At 40.8% G+C, this 17,961-nt stretch overlaps 1 protein-coding gene across 1 annotated transcript; it reads right to left on the bottom strand.

Moving 5' to 3' along the window:
- Positions 1-12,279: 12,279 nt before the first annotated feature.
- Positions 12,280-17,515, bottom strand: LOC133451963 (histamine H3 receptor). Its single transcript, XM_061731132.1, has 3 exons — positions 17,272-17,515; positions 16,795-16,961; positions 12,280-13,032 (listed from the first exon to the last, which is right to left on the bottom strand). Exons 1-3 carry the CDS (start codon positions 17,513-17,515, stop codon positions 12,280-12,282), a joined length of 1,164 nt encoding a protein of 387 aa, XP_061587116.1.
- Positions 17,516-17,961: the final 446 nt, after the last annotated feature.

The following is a 17,961-nucleotide window of genomic DNA, read 5'->3' as shown; positions in this document are numbered from 1 at the left end:
CCACTAACGAACATCTGAGCATCTTAAGGGAGGTCTGTGTTATTAATGACTCCATTACCCATCACCCTGTGCGGTCTCCTTCTACACACCCTTGCGCTGGGCCTATTTAGGGAGCCTCACGCACTCCGGGGGACCAAAGGAAAGATTCTTCTGCCTTTGCCGAATGGGACATTAGCATCCGTCTGTCTCAGCAAAAGATACATCAGCGGTGACACACCAGCAGCACAACATTTGTAGAAGCCTTCAGTTTTGTTTTGAAAAGGCTCTGCGGCGCAGCTCGTAGCATTGTAACTACAGTGAGTAACAAGACACAACACTAATGCTTCATTTGAAATATGCAGCAGATACCCCATCTCCATTTGTACTTAAACTGAAAGACGCAAAGCATTCTTAAAATAAGAAACATAAGGTGAACATTTTATTGTGCTAACAAGGTATACATCGTTTTGATAGGTCCTGGACAATAAATGTTGATAAGCATACATTGTAGGTGATTTATTTTGACTAACACAGAAAAGGTAATTTGTGATATAAAGAAAGTACAAGTACAAAGGTGCAAAACAAAATGGAAAAATCAGGGGAAAAAAACTTAAATGAAAGCACATGGACAAAACGGAGAAACTTTTAGGAAACAAAACAGAACAATGCATTTCAGAAAATACATTTAACTGAATTTCACATCTATTGGTGTCTTCTTCTTTGCAGCTTTATTTTGTCAAATGTCTTTTACTTTACTTTAGCACGTTTTCACGAATGTCCTTTCCTGAGCTGCTTTGATTTTAGTTGGCATCATTGTTTTCTTTTTTCTTTTTCTTTTTTGGTCAAGTTTTATTGTTGTGTTATGTTGTGGAGGTTGTACTCTGTTTTATTGTGTCCATACATGTGTATACATGTGTTTTCTCTCTTTTTACACAGTTTAGTTCCTCGTTTCGGAACCTGCATTTACATATCATCTGTAAGTGGTCACATTCAGTTTATTAGAAATCCTTTTTTGATAAAATTATTGAATTTCCCACTCAGGCTTAACACTAAAAGCACATATTTATTAGTTCACTATGTTCATTTTATTTCTTTGATGGATATTAGGGGCAAACAAAAATTGTCAAAATACATTTAAAATAAATAAAAAACAAAATATCCTTATAAAAAGATACTAGTTACAAAATACAGTAGTTTCTACATTTCTTTATTTTGAAAATAGTCATAACACTTACCCAAGGGAGTTTTTCAGCTGAGTAAGGAGACAGTGCTCCCCAGCTAAGCAGCATAGCATAGAGAGTGTGTGATCCTGCAATGAGCTGCAGACTTTTCCAGATTGTACTCCACTTTTAAGACACCTGGTTTGATTTACTTGGAAAAAAGTTACAAGTTAGCAAACAACCAACAACAGTGGTGTCGAGTTGCTGTTTTGTTAAACATATCCTACACTTTCTCACTGTAGCATAATTTCTTTTCTATTGCATATTTAATATATGAAACCATCTCATGCAACAGAGCTGTGATGTTGTTAAAACAGCGAAAACAGCTTGAGTGAAACAAGTGAACTGTTAGCCTAAGTGTGAATATCAAACCTGCAGTTGAACGTCATGTTTTCGTACTGCTCAAGGAGCTGAGGACGTACTGTATATGCAGGAGAACACAGGACCAGGCAGGACTAACAAACAATGATACCCTTCACCACAGGTTATCCATTTGCATTATTGATCAAATGTGCAGTCCTCATATCCAAGGATTTCGATCAGACGTACTTGCCCAGTTGGAGACTTTGAATTGGAATACTGCTTCAACCACAACTGATGAGATTTTTCAAGAGCACAAGTACATACCATATAAAACAATGGACGAAGCGTTAGGTCAAGCGAAAAAGCCAGGATAGGTTCCAGCAGACCTCTGTGGCTCTGAATAGGTAGAAGCAGGTTTAGAGGATGCATGGATGGATGGATGGATGGATGGATGGATGGATGGATGGATGGAAAGCACATGGACAAAACAGAAACTATAAGCTTTTAGGAAGAAAAATAGACAAACAAAATTCTACGTTTGTTCTGTATTCACTGAGACATTGGTGTTTTCTTCTTTGCAGCTTTATTTTGTGAAATATCTTTTTCATTTTTAGCATGTTTTTCAGGAATTTCCTTTCCTGAGCTGCTTTGGTCTCTGATATGTTGTCAAATGTTGCATCTTTTGTTTTGTTCATATTTTTGTTTGATTTTTTTTTCTTTTAGATGCCACCATTGCTTTTGTTTTTAATCATAAAATGTTCATATTTTCATTGTGGAAGTGTTCCTTTGTTTTAAGGTGTGCATGCATTTTTGGTAAAACCAGTTTTATTGAATTTCCCACTCAGGCTTAACACTAAAAATGCACATTATCTGTTAGTTCGAAATGTAAATTTTATTTCTTTGATGGATATTAGGGATGGGGGAAAAAAGGAGTCAAAATACAAAATATCCTTTTAGAAAATTACAAAATACAGTACTTTCTACATGTATATTAAAATATTAAATTTCTTTATTTTGAAGTCATAATACTTTCCAGAGGGAGTTTTTCAGCTGATTAAGAAGACAATGCTCCCACGCTAGGACGCATAGCGTAGAGTGTGTGTGGTGGTCCTACAATGAGCTGGAGACTTGTCCAGATTGTACCCCACTTTTAAGAGACCTGGTTTGATTGAATTATAAACCATCTCTTGCAACAGAGCTGGCATGTTAAAACAGCTACAAAACCCTTTCACATCCAAAAGATCTAAACAGCAAAGCAGAAGAAATGAACACAACAGGGCACCAAAACAGATGGAAAAGAAGAGAGAATTGACAAATATGCTCACAAGGGCTAACAAGACACACGTGTGAGCAATCAGGAGGGATTTGAACAAAGGAAGTCCAACACGCAAGACCCTTTTCTCAATTCCCAGTCTGCAAAGTTACTTGTTTGTTGAATCAACACATATTCTGGGACTTTATCATCTCAGCTCCACTCCTTATTTTATTGATAAAATGTGCAGTGTCAAAAAAATTGAATTGGAATAGTTCTTCAACCACAACTGATGTCATTTCACAAGAGCACATGTGAAATGAAATAGCGCACATCATTTGGGATTGTCTCAAACCCCGGCCTCCACCTGTGGGCTCCGAGCCTAAACGCCAAAGCCAGATATTACTGGACTTAAAACAAAAAGCCAACATAATACAAGAAAACTCCCCTTTAACATGAAAACTTGGAAAAACTCAAGAAATCCAAAAATAGAACCTCGGAACCGCAATAGTCTTGGATAAGAATGATGTCTATGGCTCTATAATACACAAAAACTAAAACCAAAGAATACTGTAGGTTTTTCTCGTTCAAAGCCATCCACAACCTCTCCCCTCTTATTTGTCTGATCTTATCTGTATTTAGACCCCTTCTCGCTCCGTCAGGTCCTCCTCCTCCCTCCACCTCTCTGTGCCTTCCATCTGTCTCAGCACCATGGGGAGCAGAGCGTTCAGTCGCTCTGCTCCCCAACTCTGGAGCTCACTCCCACCTGACATCCGTAATAGGGACTCTTTACCCCAGTGTTTACCCCAGTGTTTACCCCAGTCTTTAGCCCAGTCTTTAGCTCGTTCTTTACCCAATCTTTAACCTAGTCTTTACCCATGTCTTTACCCCAGTCTGTACCCTAGTCTTTACCACAATTAATCTCTCATTTACTTTATTTTATATTGTTCTTTTTCTGTTTTTATTTGTTTTATTATGCTCTCATGAACTGTAAAGTGTCCTTGTGTACCTTGAAAGGAGCTGTTAAATAAAATGTATTCTTAATATTGTGGTTGTTTTGAAGCATTTTTCTTGTGATCTGCCTGAGCAAGTTCATTTGTCAGTTATGTCATCTTGTAGATGTGTCAGAATGTATTTTAATAATTTTAAACTCCAAAATACGATGCACTGAAGTTTTTTGATTCAAGTATTTTTCAATGCTCAAATACAAATACGCATTACACATTACATTCGGTATTTGGAATATGTATTTTAAGAACATGTGAGATAAATACTGCCCATCCTGGATGGACATCAGATGAAGCGTGGACATAAAATATACTTCCACAATGACGCAACCCCTCATGAACAGACGGGATGGTACAGTCCAGCGTTAACTGTCACACCAAATGCAAGCTGGGCATCCATTAAACAACTTTCCTAGCGTCTCCCCGTGCCAGACACTTTTAATAAGCTTCAAGGGCATTTAAACGGATCCAGAACTTCACTTTGCCAGAGATGGACTGGCCCACATCATCCATTACATTAAATTGGGTGGTGGCCTCCAGCTCATATTTATGATTTAATTAAATTCACTTGTGAGGCGTATCAGAACCACTGCGGCCTGCCTTTTAACGCCGGCCTAAGCAGCAACACATGCGCACGCATGCAGCCACACACATCGGTGCATGCACAAGCGCTTTCTGACACTCGCCCAAGTGTGAGACTTTGTGGGCGCTTTGGCAGGAGGTTCTCTGGGGTTCGTTTAAAGCAATATAATTACACAGCCCCCAAGTATTCTTCCATCAGAAAGCAATAGAATGGATGGCTTGTTCAGAGATAACTCAGCCTGACGGATACTCCACGGTGTTGTCACGCTGAACATAATCTTAATGCAAGTGGCACTCAACGCTGCTAAGAGCCTGGTCAGTCATTAGTGAAACTGGGCAGTGGGGCCAGATGTTTGGGAGTAGCTGAAATGGCATTGTTTCTGTCCGGGATGTGTGTGAAATGGCTTTTCTTTTCTTTTCTCTTTCTTTTTCTTTTTTTTTTGACCGTCACATACCCATCCCTCTGTAGCAAAAGTGGTGGCTTGCATTAAAGCTTTATTAAAGAAATATGAAATCCTACTAAAGTAGTGCAGAAAGTTGCCATCGGGAAAGGTGGAAAAATAAATAAGTGGCATTTCATCCCATCTGACCAATGTGCACATATATGCATTCAGTGTGTGTCCCCTGTGATCCGGTATCCCTGCTATTGCTCCTTTTTGGTGCAAAATTCAGTTTGGTGAGAACTCCACATTGTTTGGCTGCACATTCCTCCCGCTGAAGGAGACCTCTGAGACCTCTTATGGCATTCAATATGTGCGCTCAAGCGTGAGATCCAGCTCCATTTGGCTGGGAGATCCACTGGGAGTGTCTGAGGTAACCCAATCTCTCACACCGGCACTTCACATCCACAGAGCCATCTTTTCACTTCAGAACTGTGTCAGCAAAATGGACGCTTCAACCTGAGTGTTTAGCCTGAACAGGGAGGCTTTTGGACGGAGCACAAGGGCCTTTGCTGCTTTACTGCAAGTATTCCACATGTCATTTTGTATTTTTGCATATCGAAAATGTAATAATGATAAAACAACAAAGGCACAGGTATTTCTTGTCCAAATGTCTAAAAGCACAGTAACAATTAGATGAGCTGGAGGTGTGAAAAGCTCCTTAAGATGAGGTGATTGTAATTATATCAGTCCTAACTAAAAAAAAAAGTTTCAATCAAGGCCAGTTGCATGGCTCATTGTCAAACAGTCACGAAATGAAATGTGTCCATGTAGGTGGACGTGACTTCCAACTGTTTTGTGAAGGCACACTACATGACTTTGAAAGTAATGCGTTTTTAGTTGAAGGGGTTTTGTTTTTGTCTGCATCAGGTCTTTTGTGAGTGTGGCAGGACTTGTCACCTCGGTAAGCTTGAAAATGGAGCTCTGTCACATGGTAGACATTCATGTTTCCTCATAGATGCCATGCAAATTTAAAGTCAACTTTTAAATAGCCTCTAAAAAGAATACGCAAGTCTGGCAGGTTGGTTTGCAAACACTAATAAGGCTGTCTGGTGGCACAATAGGCACTGTTATGCAGGGCTGACATAAAAGAGAAGGAAACATCAATGTTACTTTTATGAAAGAGATGAAGAAAAACAAGCAGTTACCTTGACCACATACAAGAACAATAGGGTTCTTTAGGATTTTTCTTCTTTTTTTTTTTTTTACTTTTCCTGTTTTAATTCTTCTTTCATATTGCGGTTTTGAAAGTGTCTGTTCTCCAGATCACATCATGATTTGAGTGAAAAGGTGCATTTTAAGTTTTCCTAAACCTAACCTAGTAGCTGAGCCAATTAAAAGTAATTGAGGGATTGGTTACTTGAAGCAAACCAAACAGAAAGAGAAACTAAAAGGGACGCTCCAAATAAAGAGAATTAACAATCCCAGAGTGGCAATCACCCCATATGTTACTGATGGAAGTTTTTTGTGTCCTTCTGGCACCATCCCTCCAGCCCTCTTCAAACTGGCAAGATACTCTTGATATATTCCTTCAAACTAGAACATGTATCCAATAAGATACAGGAAAACAAACTTCGGGCACAAGGATATTGATTAATAGATTACCTTCAGTGACAGTTTCATTAACTATCATGAGACCATCACAAAGCTAATACGTGTGGAGAGAGGATTGTACCTGATTATTACGAAACATATCCATGCGTTGACTGCAAATTCAAGGACAACAAAATGTATTATGATTATTTTCAGGGACTGTAACAGTGGACACAAACCATGATTTTTAAACTGCTGATATTCACAAAGATTAGGAAAATACTGTGGGAAGCCTCTGTCGAGCGCTACAATACTCACTTATGTCACTTCCTAGCTTACTCTGAACCATGTCAAAAGACAACGTCAGCATCGCCGGCCTCTGAGTCATTGATCCGGACAACACGCTGTAACTTGCAAAGTGGTCAGATGAACCAATTTACCAGAACATTTTTTTTGAAAAATGAGCACTGTGTGCCAACAATGAAAAGTACATCCAAACTGTTTTGAAGAGCAAGTCCAAAAGCCAGGGGCTGCGATAATTTGGAGTTGTATCAGTGTCCTTGACAAAGGTGGTTTATTCTTCTGTGACGGCAGCATTGGTGCAGAAAAGTGCATTGATGCCATTAATATGGCATCTTCTTTGAATGACTTTCATTTATTCTTTAAAAAGACCAAGTGAAACCACGTTTTGCACACATTACAAAGGCCTGAGTTCTGAACAGATTCGCCCGTGTTCCTGACCTGTCCCAACATAGAACATATTTAGACTTTTGTAACAAAGTACTGCTATGCCACAACAACAAAACTGTAATGTTTCACACTTTAAGGCACACCAACAGGAGGAAATGGTGGGGGGCCAAAAAAAACCCGACCTGAAATGCTTCATCACTCTGTGTTCATGGACTGACAAACACATTCGCAGTCTTTCCTCTGCTGTACTTCCTTCTAATGATGCCCTTGTCTCCTGCACTGGGAAAACTGAAGGTGAGTATCCCCCTTCAGTCATCTCCCTCCGCTTCACTAAGACAGACACCTGAAAGAAACAAGCCACTATTTTTGTTTTCTTGTGACTGGATGGGGGAGGATTTTCGAATATTTATTAAACTCCAAGCAATGAAATATAGACCAGCTGGGGTCAAATTCACTTCAACTCTCCTGTCTCAATGTAGCCAATAGAGCTGGTGCGGGAGAGGGCAAGGGAAGAGTCTAACAAGAGGAGTAAAAGGGAAAGAAACTATAAATGATGCAGAGTGTACTGTATACAGCTGAAAGTAAAAATGGTAAGACACTGCTTGGGTGTGCATGAACTCTGAGTTCTTCAGATCTACAGTAAGTACTAGGACATAGTTTTTGTAACCGTTAGGACTTGTCTTATGCTCTGGATGCTTGTGCAGAGAAGTCAACATAGATTACTGTGCCAGTTCAATGTATTTTTCTACTATTTCCTGGTGGATTAAAGGGACAGGAACTCCAAAAACTCTCTTATTTCATACAGATTATACTGTATTAATTTATTTTCCCTCTATTGTTTATTGTTGATGCACTAAAAATACGAGTCAACAAGGACTCGGAGCTCTCTCGAATGATTTCAGGCTTTTAAATCCTCCTTTCTCTTCCTTCAATTTATCCCAGTGTTTTTCTCAGCTGGGGCTTCCCGTTTGGTCTTTTCTCACCTTTCTCATCCCTCGCTATCATCCCTCCCACCCACATCAGTCTTCCTCACTGTTGCTCCTCCACGGCTCCTCCCCTCCCTTTGCATCTTTTGTATTGTAAACAGCTCACAAAAGCATGACAAGGTCTCTGCACATGTTCCCCCTGCCTCCCTGTCTGTTCTCCCTGCTATTTGTTATTGTCTTCTCACTGTCGTGTGTGTGTGTGTGTGTGTGTGTGTTTGTCTCTATCACAAGTTCTTTATTCTTTTTTCCCCCTCTGCATCAGAAAAGCAAAAGTTAATTAAATATGGAACGAGATGGAGCAGCATCTCTTTAAACCATCATGTCATTAAAATGGCATCCCTGGGAGATCAGCTTAAAAGGAGTTGAAGAACAATGTCTCCTCAGTCAGATATTTATGGGTCTGGTTATGTAAACATGCTCCCTTTATTCTCTATGTATATTTCATGTAATTATCACTTTTTGTAGCTCCTCTCCCTTGAGAATCGTAGAGGCAAGAAGTTACTGGGGGAATGTCATTAGAGGAGACTATTGTTACAGTGCTGCTATGATACTGCACTAAGAAAAAAGCTAGACATCCGTCCTTGGGAATCTTTTATCTATATTTGACTGCATCATATAAAAAAATAATCAATGCCTTTTTGCAGTATCTTCAGCTGAGACAAAAACTTGGGCCTCCTTTCTTTACCAAACTACCTTTCTTTAATAAAATCAAGAAACACACAGAAAAATAAAACATATTTTGTCCTCTTCCCAGCATGCATTTCATTAAGTGATGTGAAAATTCCCCCGAGATGAACTCTTTTACCAAAAGTGACACACGCCCCTGTCTCAGCCCATCTGTGTAATGTATCTGTTAAGGGTCCTGAAGATCTGGAGGGAACTAAATGTTTGGCAGGTCGGGTGCCAGCTGATGGAAGCCCCCTAGCTGAGAGAGTTGCAGGGCCAGTGAGGTGGGTGTCCATCTCCATCCCAACACATCTATATTGCATAGACAGGACCATAGTCTGATTAGTGCTCCAAAATACCAGGTAGCAAATTGCCAAATACATCCCCTCATAAGAACCACTCCCCTGTGTCCTCTCTCAGCTCATTCACCATCACATGGGGAGATGCTGCTGCGCGGCCTGATGAAAATGTGCATCAACGTGCATTTCATTTATGCCAAATGCACTTAAAGCAGAAGCAAAAAGAAACACGGTCAAGTGCGTGCGCTATGTGAAACGGGTGCACACGCTTAAGCAGGAGTCAAACTCCCACATGCATAACTTAATGCCCGTCTCTTTTCCATTGTTCACTGGGTCTCCTTTGCTGTAGGGTCAAAATGTCTCTAAGTAATCTAAGTGGCTCAGACTTGAGGGACAATATAAGGTTTGCCACAAGTTCTGTCATTACACTTCGACACACCCGAGGCAGATAACGCTCTCGACCACCACTGAACTTTCGGTATTGCTATCCAACCCAATACCACAGATGTAGTAAACCTAAGTGAACCACAGTTTCAAAAGTCGACAGCAATAACCACTGCAGAATTGCTTTTAATCAACGCCTGAAATGAGGGTGACTTGAAGCGTCGCCCCATGCTGATTAAATGTAATTGTTTAATTGCCAAGTGCTGGGAACCCTTCCTAAGAGGATTCCAATGGAATTATTTAATCTCTAGTCAGGAGGTACACTGCAGGAAAAAAGTAGAGGGAAAAGGGAAGAAGACGAAAGGCCAAAATCAAGCAGAAATAGTCTCTTTTTTTTTGAGTACACCGCTTATGAAATATTAACAGTGTTTTACATTTAGTTTGCTATGAAAGGGACAGCCTACGCAGGGGCAAAATGTACACTTAGTGATGCTACAACTTCTAAAGGGGTCAGAGCTCTGACCTCCATCTGTTCACTAAAGTGGTTGGATCTTTCTGGTTTGCTTTTAAGTTCCAGCTTTCTTTTTCTTTCATACCAAAACACCAGAAGTCTAGAATATTGCCCGCTGCTTTGTGGAAAAGCATCCTCACTATCTTAGAACTCTTGCATTAATGGTCTGTATTTTTCTTCATATTACATTTGCCACCTTTCACTATCTACTTGAGGTATTATCCAAATACAAAAACATTACATTTGAGGGTCAAAGTGCCAAGGGGAAAGGACTCAAACAAACTGTTTTTCAAAAATCCTCACGGGGAGGTCCTAAAGGCCCGCTACCATTTCTAAGCATGCGGTTCGTCTCTGCTGATGGTGCTCTCCAAACATAAGGGACACAGGTGCGCTCCATTTGGGGTCACCACCTTTAGAGTCATTGCTTTGGCATCTGTTGTAAAAACCTGGGATTAATAAAACACACACAAACACACATGCGTTCATTATTATTATCTTTCATCTGTTTTTGCCATGCTGCTTCCTTTGCTCGACCAATTTAAGCTGGCATGATCCCTGATACAGCTGGTTTGGCACACATGTAATGACATTTCAATCTATCAGCAAGGTCAATAGCAGTATCCCACCTGATACAACTGCACAGGGTGCAAGCAGTCCACAGTGAAGCTGCTTTTGCTGGCGCATTTGCGAGTGAAGCCGGCACTGCTATTCTGCTGATAAATGCATTTCTGTCACCCTCCCCAGGGAAATGTGGCTGCATCCCTCTGGTCAAATGTGCGCTGCTGTCCTCCCGCCACGCCGTTGGCGGAGAGGGAGCGAGGGGGGGAAAGCAGAGGCCTGTCCCCTGCAGCTGTGCCCTTATTCCCACCACCTGACCAGGGGCCCAGATGTGCACACTGGCTACAGCTACAATTTGAGGAATGCAGGTCCCCGGTGGGACCTGGACACCTGCAAATATAACCTTGCTCCCTGACATGATGGCGTAATTACAAGTCTAACAAGTCTACATCTGGAAGGAGCTCATTTAATCGTATCAAATCAATGCTACATAGGTGGAGGAACAATACATAAATTATATTACACTGTGAGTTGTCATTTACATATCAAACTAAATTCACCCAGCAGTTGGCACTGACCCAGCGAATACAAGGCGTACGGTTGCCATATTGAGTGCAGCACAGAAATCGATTGTGTTTTATTTTCATACTGTGCATAAATATCATCACCTACTAACAAAAACGTTCAGTTTTGAATATTATTATTTCCACTCCCTTGAAAAAAAAACTAATTTTAATACAGTACCTTTCTTCTGAGCCAAATTACATCTGAGCAAATACTAATATTGTTATGACACAAATTCAAAGCGTTCCGTTGTACGACATGGATCAAGGACTATTTTTAACATTTGCTGAAGCGTAGGATCCTCTGGTGTTACTTGTCACATTAATACAAATATACATGAATGCCAAAGGAGCACCATTCAGTCACACTGATGGGTATTAATCACTACGATCATAGTTTCAAATTCAAGGCGGTCACATGTAAAGGTAATGCAAGTATTTCACGGCAAAATCACTCAACAACAAAGAAGTGAAACAGCTTATGAAAACCATACAAGATCTCAGAGGCTGATTTTTCTGCACTCATAAGAAACAAAGCTTATTGGTGACATCTAGTGGCAGAAGAGGAATAACACACCTGTTCAGCACAGTACAATGAACCTGCCATTGTTTTTGCCTCTATCGTACAAAAAAAAAACATCCAAATACCACAACAACAAAAAAGCACATAGCATTTAAGTGACCAACTGAAAATTGCAGTTTAATAAATTATCTAAAAATATGCATATAGTTCAATTTCCTCAAGTTTGGAAGTGTAACAACTATGAACAAAATCCATTACTGATGTGCAAGCACATAAATATATGGAATATGGTTCTTAGAACACATCTTACTTCAAATGCAAAACATTTAAATATAATGGCACTTTGTGTTTCCATCACCATGCTTCAGTTACTGTGAGAAGACGGTGGTGGTTTGCTAGAAACTGATCGAAGCAAGCAAGCAGTGAGGCAGTAAGGGCAACACTTACACTTTCCATATGCAAACACTCATGCTTTTATATAAATATATATGGCATATGTTGGCACTAAATTACTTAACTTTTCCACAACTTCTTATTATAAATTACTATAACATCTATATGGGTATTTTTGTCCAGTGCTAAATCAGTCTAACAGACTATGAACTACAGAAGGCTGTGTAGTTCAAAACTTAGACATCCCAACACGGAACAGCACAATTCGGGACTACATGAAAGACTGTGGTGTTCACATTTGTTTCATATGCTTATGGATCAGTTTTTGAGTAGTTCCCTTAATAGTTTTGGCACATTGTACATCCCACCCGTTCACGGGTGCCTTTTTTGTCACTGGCTGCCACGTAGGACAGATGAAGGAGGAGTTGTGTGCCGCTTTGGGCAGAGAATCTTGCTAAAGGCCCTGCGGAAGCTACTGTGGCACAAAGGGTACAGGAATGGGTTGATGGCAGAGTTGAGCCACAGGAGCCAGAAGGTGACCTCGTACCAGTGATGCTGGATGCATCGCCCTCTGCAGGCAGCACGGATGATCATCAGTAGGGTGTACGGTGCCCAGCAGATGGCAAACACACACACTATGATGGCCAAGGATTTAGCAATTTTCTTATCCCTGGACAGACGACCAGGCTGAGCAGCCCTGCTGGTCGAGGGGTCCAGTTTACCCGAAGATGGAGAGGAGGCCTGAGATTGGATAGAGCCTCTTATGGGCAGTTTTATCCCAAACCCCCAATTGTGGGACAGGGGGATTCCTTCCCCCTGGGTAGTGGCAGGTTCACTTGCTTGAAGATGAAACTGGCCCGTCCTGTGGTGCAGCCTCCTCCTGCGTATACTGAGGTAAATGCTGAGGTTGAAGAAAGCCACAGAGATGAAAGGAGAGAAAAACTCCAGCATAGAGGCGCTCAGCAGGAAGTACCAAGAGTAATAGAACTCTGCAAAGCACTCATCCTTTGGCACGCGGCTTCTGCCCACTGCCAGCTCCCAAAATATGATAGCTGGGCCATACAGGACAAAGGCCAGCACCCAGACTGCAATCATCTTGATTATGGCTCGATGAGTCATACTCTGTCTGGCACGGTAGCTCACCTGCAAGAAGAAGCAGCATGAATTAAGAAATATTCTTTAGAAATATGCCTTTGATCCCAATTTCTCCTGTATTTCTTTAAATGTTTTAATAGTTAAAAATATATATTAAAACATGTATTCATAGTGTGTACACTGTCATTGTGAAAATATCATACTCAAGCATAATTTTAAAATTAAAATTTTGTTTTCAAAGGTTATAAAAAAAAAAGGAGGACCAGCACAATGGCTTAGTGCAGGGGTTTTCAATTCCGGTCCTCGGGCTCCCCTGCCCTGCATGTTTTATATGTCTCCTTGCATCAACGCACCTGATTCTAATGAATGGTCCTCATTAGTTTATCATCAAGGTCTGTACATCTCTGTTGATGACACAGCCCCTTGTATCACGGTGCGCTTAAGCAGGGAAACATCTAAAACATGCAGGACAGGGGGGCCTGAGGACCGGAATAGAAGACCCGTTAGCACTGTTGCCTCACATCTAGAAGGTTTGTGGTTCAGGAGTCTTCCGGTATGGAGTTTACATGTTCTCTCCTTCTTGCTTTGGTTTTCTCCGGGTTTTTCACTCAGGTTTCCTCCAACCGTAAAAAAACATGTATGTTGATTTAGTTGGTGATTCTATGTTGCCCACAAGAGTTAATGTAAGTGTTTGCAGGTATTTTTATGTGGCCCTGCAGTGGACAGGTATCTTGTCCATTCTCCACCCCTGCATTTCAGCCGGAGAAAGCTGAGATATGCTCCACTAGACACCTGTGAACCTGAACAGGGAGACACGGATATGGATGATGCAAAGATGGATGGGTGGAAATAGTGCAGTAATGGTTGTGGCTTATTTTTTTTAATTCTATTTAATATAATGAATGCAGATATATATATATATATATATATATATATATATATACTTCTGATCAAGGTTTTTAGGTACCACATCTGATAAATAATAATCATCTCTTATGTGGTGTACATAAATTGTATAATAACAATCAAAAATGCAGTGAAATAGAAGGCATTAACATACCGAAGTGTGAAAAGAGTTAAAGTGAGCCGCTAGAGAGAGGCTTTAAAGAAAGACTCTGGAAAGGGTTCATGGTTCACCAGGGGCTGTAAATACAGGGTTTATCCCAATCATGGGACGGTAGGGGTGTGATTATGACAGTCGACAGCAGAGGGTGCCAGCACAATTACTTGTTGTAGAGCATAAACGAAGTGGAATAAAGAGCAAGAGAGAGTATTTTGTTTTGTTCGCTTGTTTTTGTTTTTCCTTTGCCTAATAATTTCTAGATGAAAAGGAGAGGAGGAATTCTACTGTGACAAGTTAAAATAGATAATTAAATAAATAACTCACTGGCGATGCCAGTTCCTTTAAAATAGGATAAGTTGATGAAGATGTTTGGCATCAGGGTCACAGGAGAACTATTAACACCACAATAACAGAGCAACAGTGTTGATGCCTTGGTGGCAGCTGAGGCTGCAGCATCTGCAAGCTGTCCATGATCAGAGGGCAGGCAGCACCTTCGCAGTAAAGAGCTACCGACAGGTAACCAGGCAGGTACACGGTGACCCTTATGCACCTCACTTTAGTCGCTTTCTGTGAACTAGGCTTAGTCAACATTCACCTATGGAATATCACTTCACGTACAGATTGTCAGTTCAAGGTACCTGTTTATATGAATTAAAAGAAGACTTTCAGTGAAATTATCATCAGTGTAATCATTCTAGGAAGGTGAAGGTCACTTGAGTTACTTAGATTACATCTAATCAGATAAGGTGCAATTATGACAACTATTAATTACATACTACACATGCAATGTTGTTTGCGGCTTCCTGCTCTATATGAGCCTGCAAGAGTTACCCAGCTACAAATGAGTACGAGGTCTTCAGGGGCTCAACAAGTATTTAGCATAGTCTTATCAAGTAATCTCTCTTCAAAAGAAAAATGTTTTTTCCTGTTACAGTTCTTGGCATGTGTTCTATATCTCACTGAGTATTTAATATACCTTGTAGAGCTGCAGCTTTGTTGATTATGTTTTATTATGACTTTTATTACGAGTGTGCTGTGCGTTTGCATGTTTTTGTGCTTTGCACTAAGCAAGACCTGCAAACTGCATCCTTCATCTCTCTGGTTTAGATGTTGCCATTTTCTCAATGCACTTAATTCAAACTGTTCAGTGTTAAATGTGGTTTGCAGTTATTATCTTGAACTAATAGTCAGTCTTCACAAAAATAAACACCTTTAAGTCAGTGTCCATAAAATTATCCAGTTAAACTGTATATAATCTTTTATCCAATCAACACCCTCTATTCATGGCAATTAGTCCCCATGTTGTCCATGTGTTGCATTCAATGAGTTACCATCATGATATTAATGTTTTCACTTCGGAATTAAGTATTTAACACATCATCCACATCATTCAGCCATAACATGAACATCTTGAGAAATAAATATCGAACCATACAGGATAATCAAGAACAACGTCCAACAGTCCAACATCATGCAGTACAAACAAGCGTGTGATTGAGTGTTCAGTCATTCAAGTAGCTCTCGTGACCACTTGTCTCAATTAGTGTCACATTCTGTGTCCCCATCCACATGCCTGTTAAGTGGACAGCATACTTTACAACCTCTACAGATGCTCTGAAAATACAACACTTAGTTTGTTTCTAATGACGTACTTTAGGCTAAATTAAAGCTGTGCCCACTTAAGTTGGCATGGAGAAGTTGCTACCTCTTGGACCTGTTGCAAGTCAGTTATTTTTTAAGCATTTTACTTTTAAATTCACTTTCCTTTCTGGCATATTATTACATGAGTCCCAGCTCATTATTCTACCTGAGGTTGAAACTTAACATGTGCTGCATTCTCTGATACTGTGTATTTTTCACAATGTGCGGTCGTGACAGCTGTGCGTGATCTAACGCCACTGTTTATTTTCAAAAAACAAACTATCTCTGACTGTTGACAGCCCTTTGTCTTTCCATGTTCAGAGAGAAATGCTTTTAGGAAAATGTTGCTTGGCTGCTGGCAGCCCGTGTCTGGAACGATTGATCTCTTCAGGCTGGAGGGGCCGTGGCAAAAAATAAGACCTCTATGATCAAAGCTGTCTAAAGAAAAGGTTCATTTGCGCTCTGGTGTTATTTGTATTGGTTGCTCTGATGTTAAGTGTTTGCCTCTGAAAAGAGACAGAGCCCTCTCTTTGTCCTCGATGCCAAGCATCATCCCACCTTTGAGTTCACGCAGATGTGTATGGGATACAGTCAGCTGGGGACTTTCATGGACAAGTGCTAACAAAAAGCTATGTGATGCGAACAGCTGCCATACGAATCAGTTGAAGCACTGAAGGCATTTCAGTAACTGAAACAGAAATCAAAAGCAGCATATTGACTGCGTCATGTGGTTTTGTTAAAGGCCAGTCTATTCCCAAGTCCTAATGTGACTTTTTTTAAATGATTTTTGTCATAGGGGAAAACTATAATTAGGAATGGCAGGGGGCTTGAATGGGTCAGGAGCGATTAACCTAAACAGATGGGCACATTTGGGAGAATGAGGTGACTGCCCCAACTAGTGGCCTATTACACCCTTCAAACATTAAGCCTCAGGAGTGAGCATGTGTATTTTTACAACAAATAGAGATTTCAAACTTTTGACAATACACTTTGAAAGCATAATCTTGGCTTAACGGTATTTGTCTAGTTGTAATATTCCTTCTAAGATATGGCGGTTAAGTCATGTTACAAACGACATGCGTTGAGGGACAGGATGTTCCACTCACTGCTCTGGTGACTGACAGAAAACGGTCGTAGCTGATGAGCACAATGCTGAACACAGACGCAGAGCAAAGCAGGTAGTCGACGACCAGCCACAGCTTGCACAGCCCTCGACCCAGCGTCCACCTGCCTGTGATGATGTAGGGGATGTACACTGGGATGCAGAATGCCCCTTCACAGAACAGTCATGTTGTAATTGGATCAGAAACCAGGTAAACCAGCAAAAGTGATATAATAATAGTATAATTTTCTTCACTGCTTAACATATGATTTATTTTTTTAATGCAGCACATTCATTTGAAAAATTAATTCAGTAAAATTGCTTTAACCATTAAGTACATAAACTATAAATAGATTTCCCTTATTTAGAAAAAAGGGCGAACAAAGGACAAAAGAAAAAAGAATAAAATACATTGCAAACATTCATTGTTAAAATAGAATATTGCTCAATAATGTTGAAACCAGACCAAGACTCAACTCACCTACAAGAAAATCTGAAATCGCCAAGTTCAATAAGTAGTAATTGCTTTGTCTTCTCAAACTCTTGTCCACGTTGAATGCCAGAATGACCAGTGCGTTGCCCAAGACTATCACGACAACCAGAATCACCATCATCACCATGAGGATGACAAAGGTGGGTCCTGAGAACACCAGCCTGCTCTGGACTGTGGTGGAGGCATTGGCAAAATAACCACCGGAGTCGGGATCAGCCTGGTCATCCGACATGGTCGACACGTGAGCTCAGAAATCCCCAACAAAGAGTCGATACACAAACAACTCAGAGTGAGAGCCAGCAACAGGTGCCAACCGACTGGAAGCTGCTGTCTGCAGCCTCAAGCCTGAATTATGGTTCCGCGTTAAATCGACGCAGAGGCTACGGCGTAGGGTACGGCGTAGCCTACGCCGTAGGCTCTGCGTTGGTGTAACGCGGAACCATAAATCAGCCTTCATGCGCGCCTCTCCAGCTTCGCTTCCCCGGTGAAACTGAGCTCATTGCAGCCTCCGGTACTGGCGGATTACGCGTTTGTCTGCGCGCATTGCGCTCCGCTGAGATGCCACATGGAAACAAAAATAGACAATGTGAGCACACCTGGAATATTATTATTACAGAGGACTCAGATGCAGAGATGTGGCTCTTTAAAACACGTTTGTGTTCTCTTCACTAAATAAAT

Source organism: Cololabis saira, chromosome 10 (assembly GCF_033807715.1).
Source record: "Cololabis saira isolate AMF1-May2022 chromosome 10, fColSai1.1, whole genome shotgun sequence".
Classification (NCBI taxonomy): Eukaryota; Metazoa; Chordata; class Actinopteri; order Beloniformes; family Belonidae; genus Cololabis; species Cololabis saira.
Note: the sequence above shows the minus strand (reverse complement) of the source record. Positions and strands in the feature narration are given on the sequence as shown.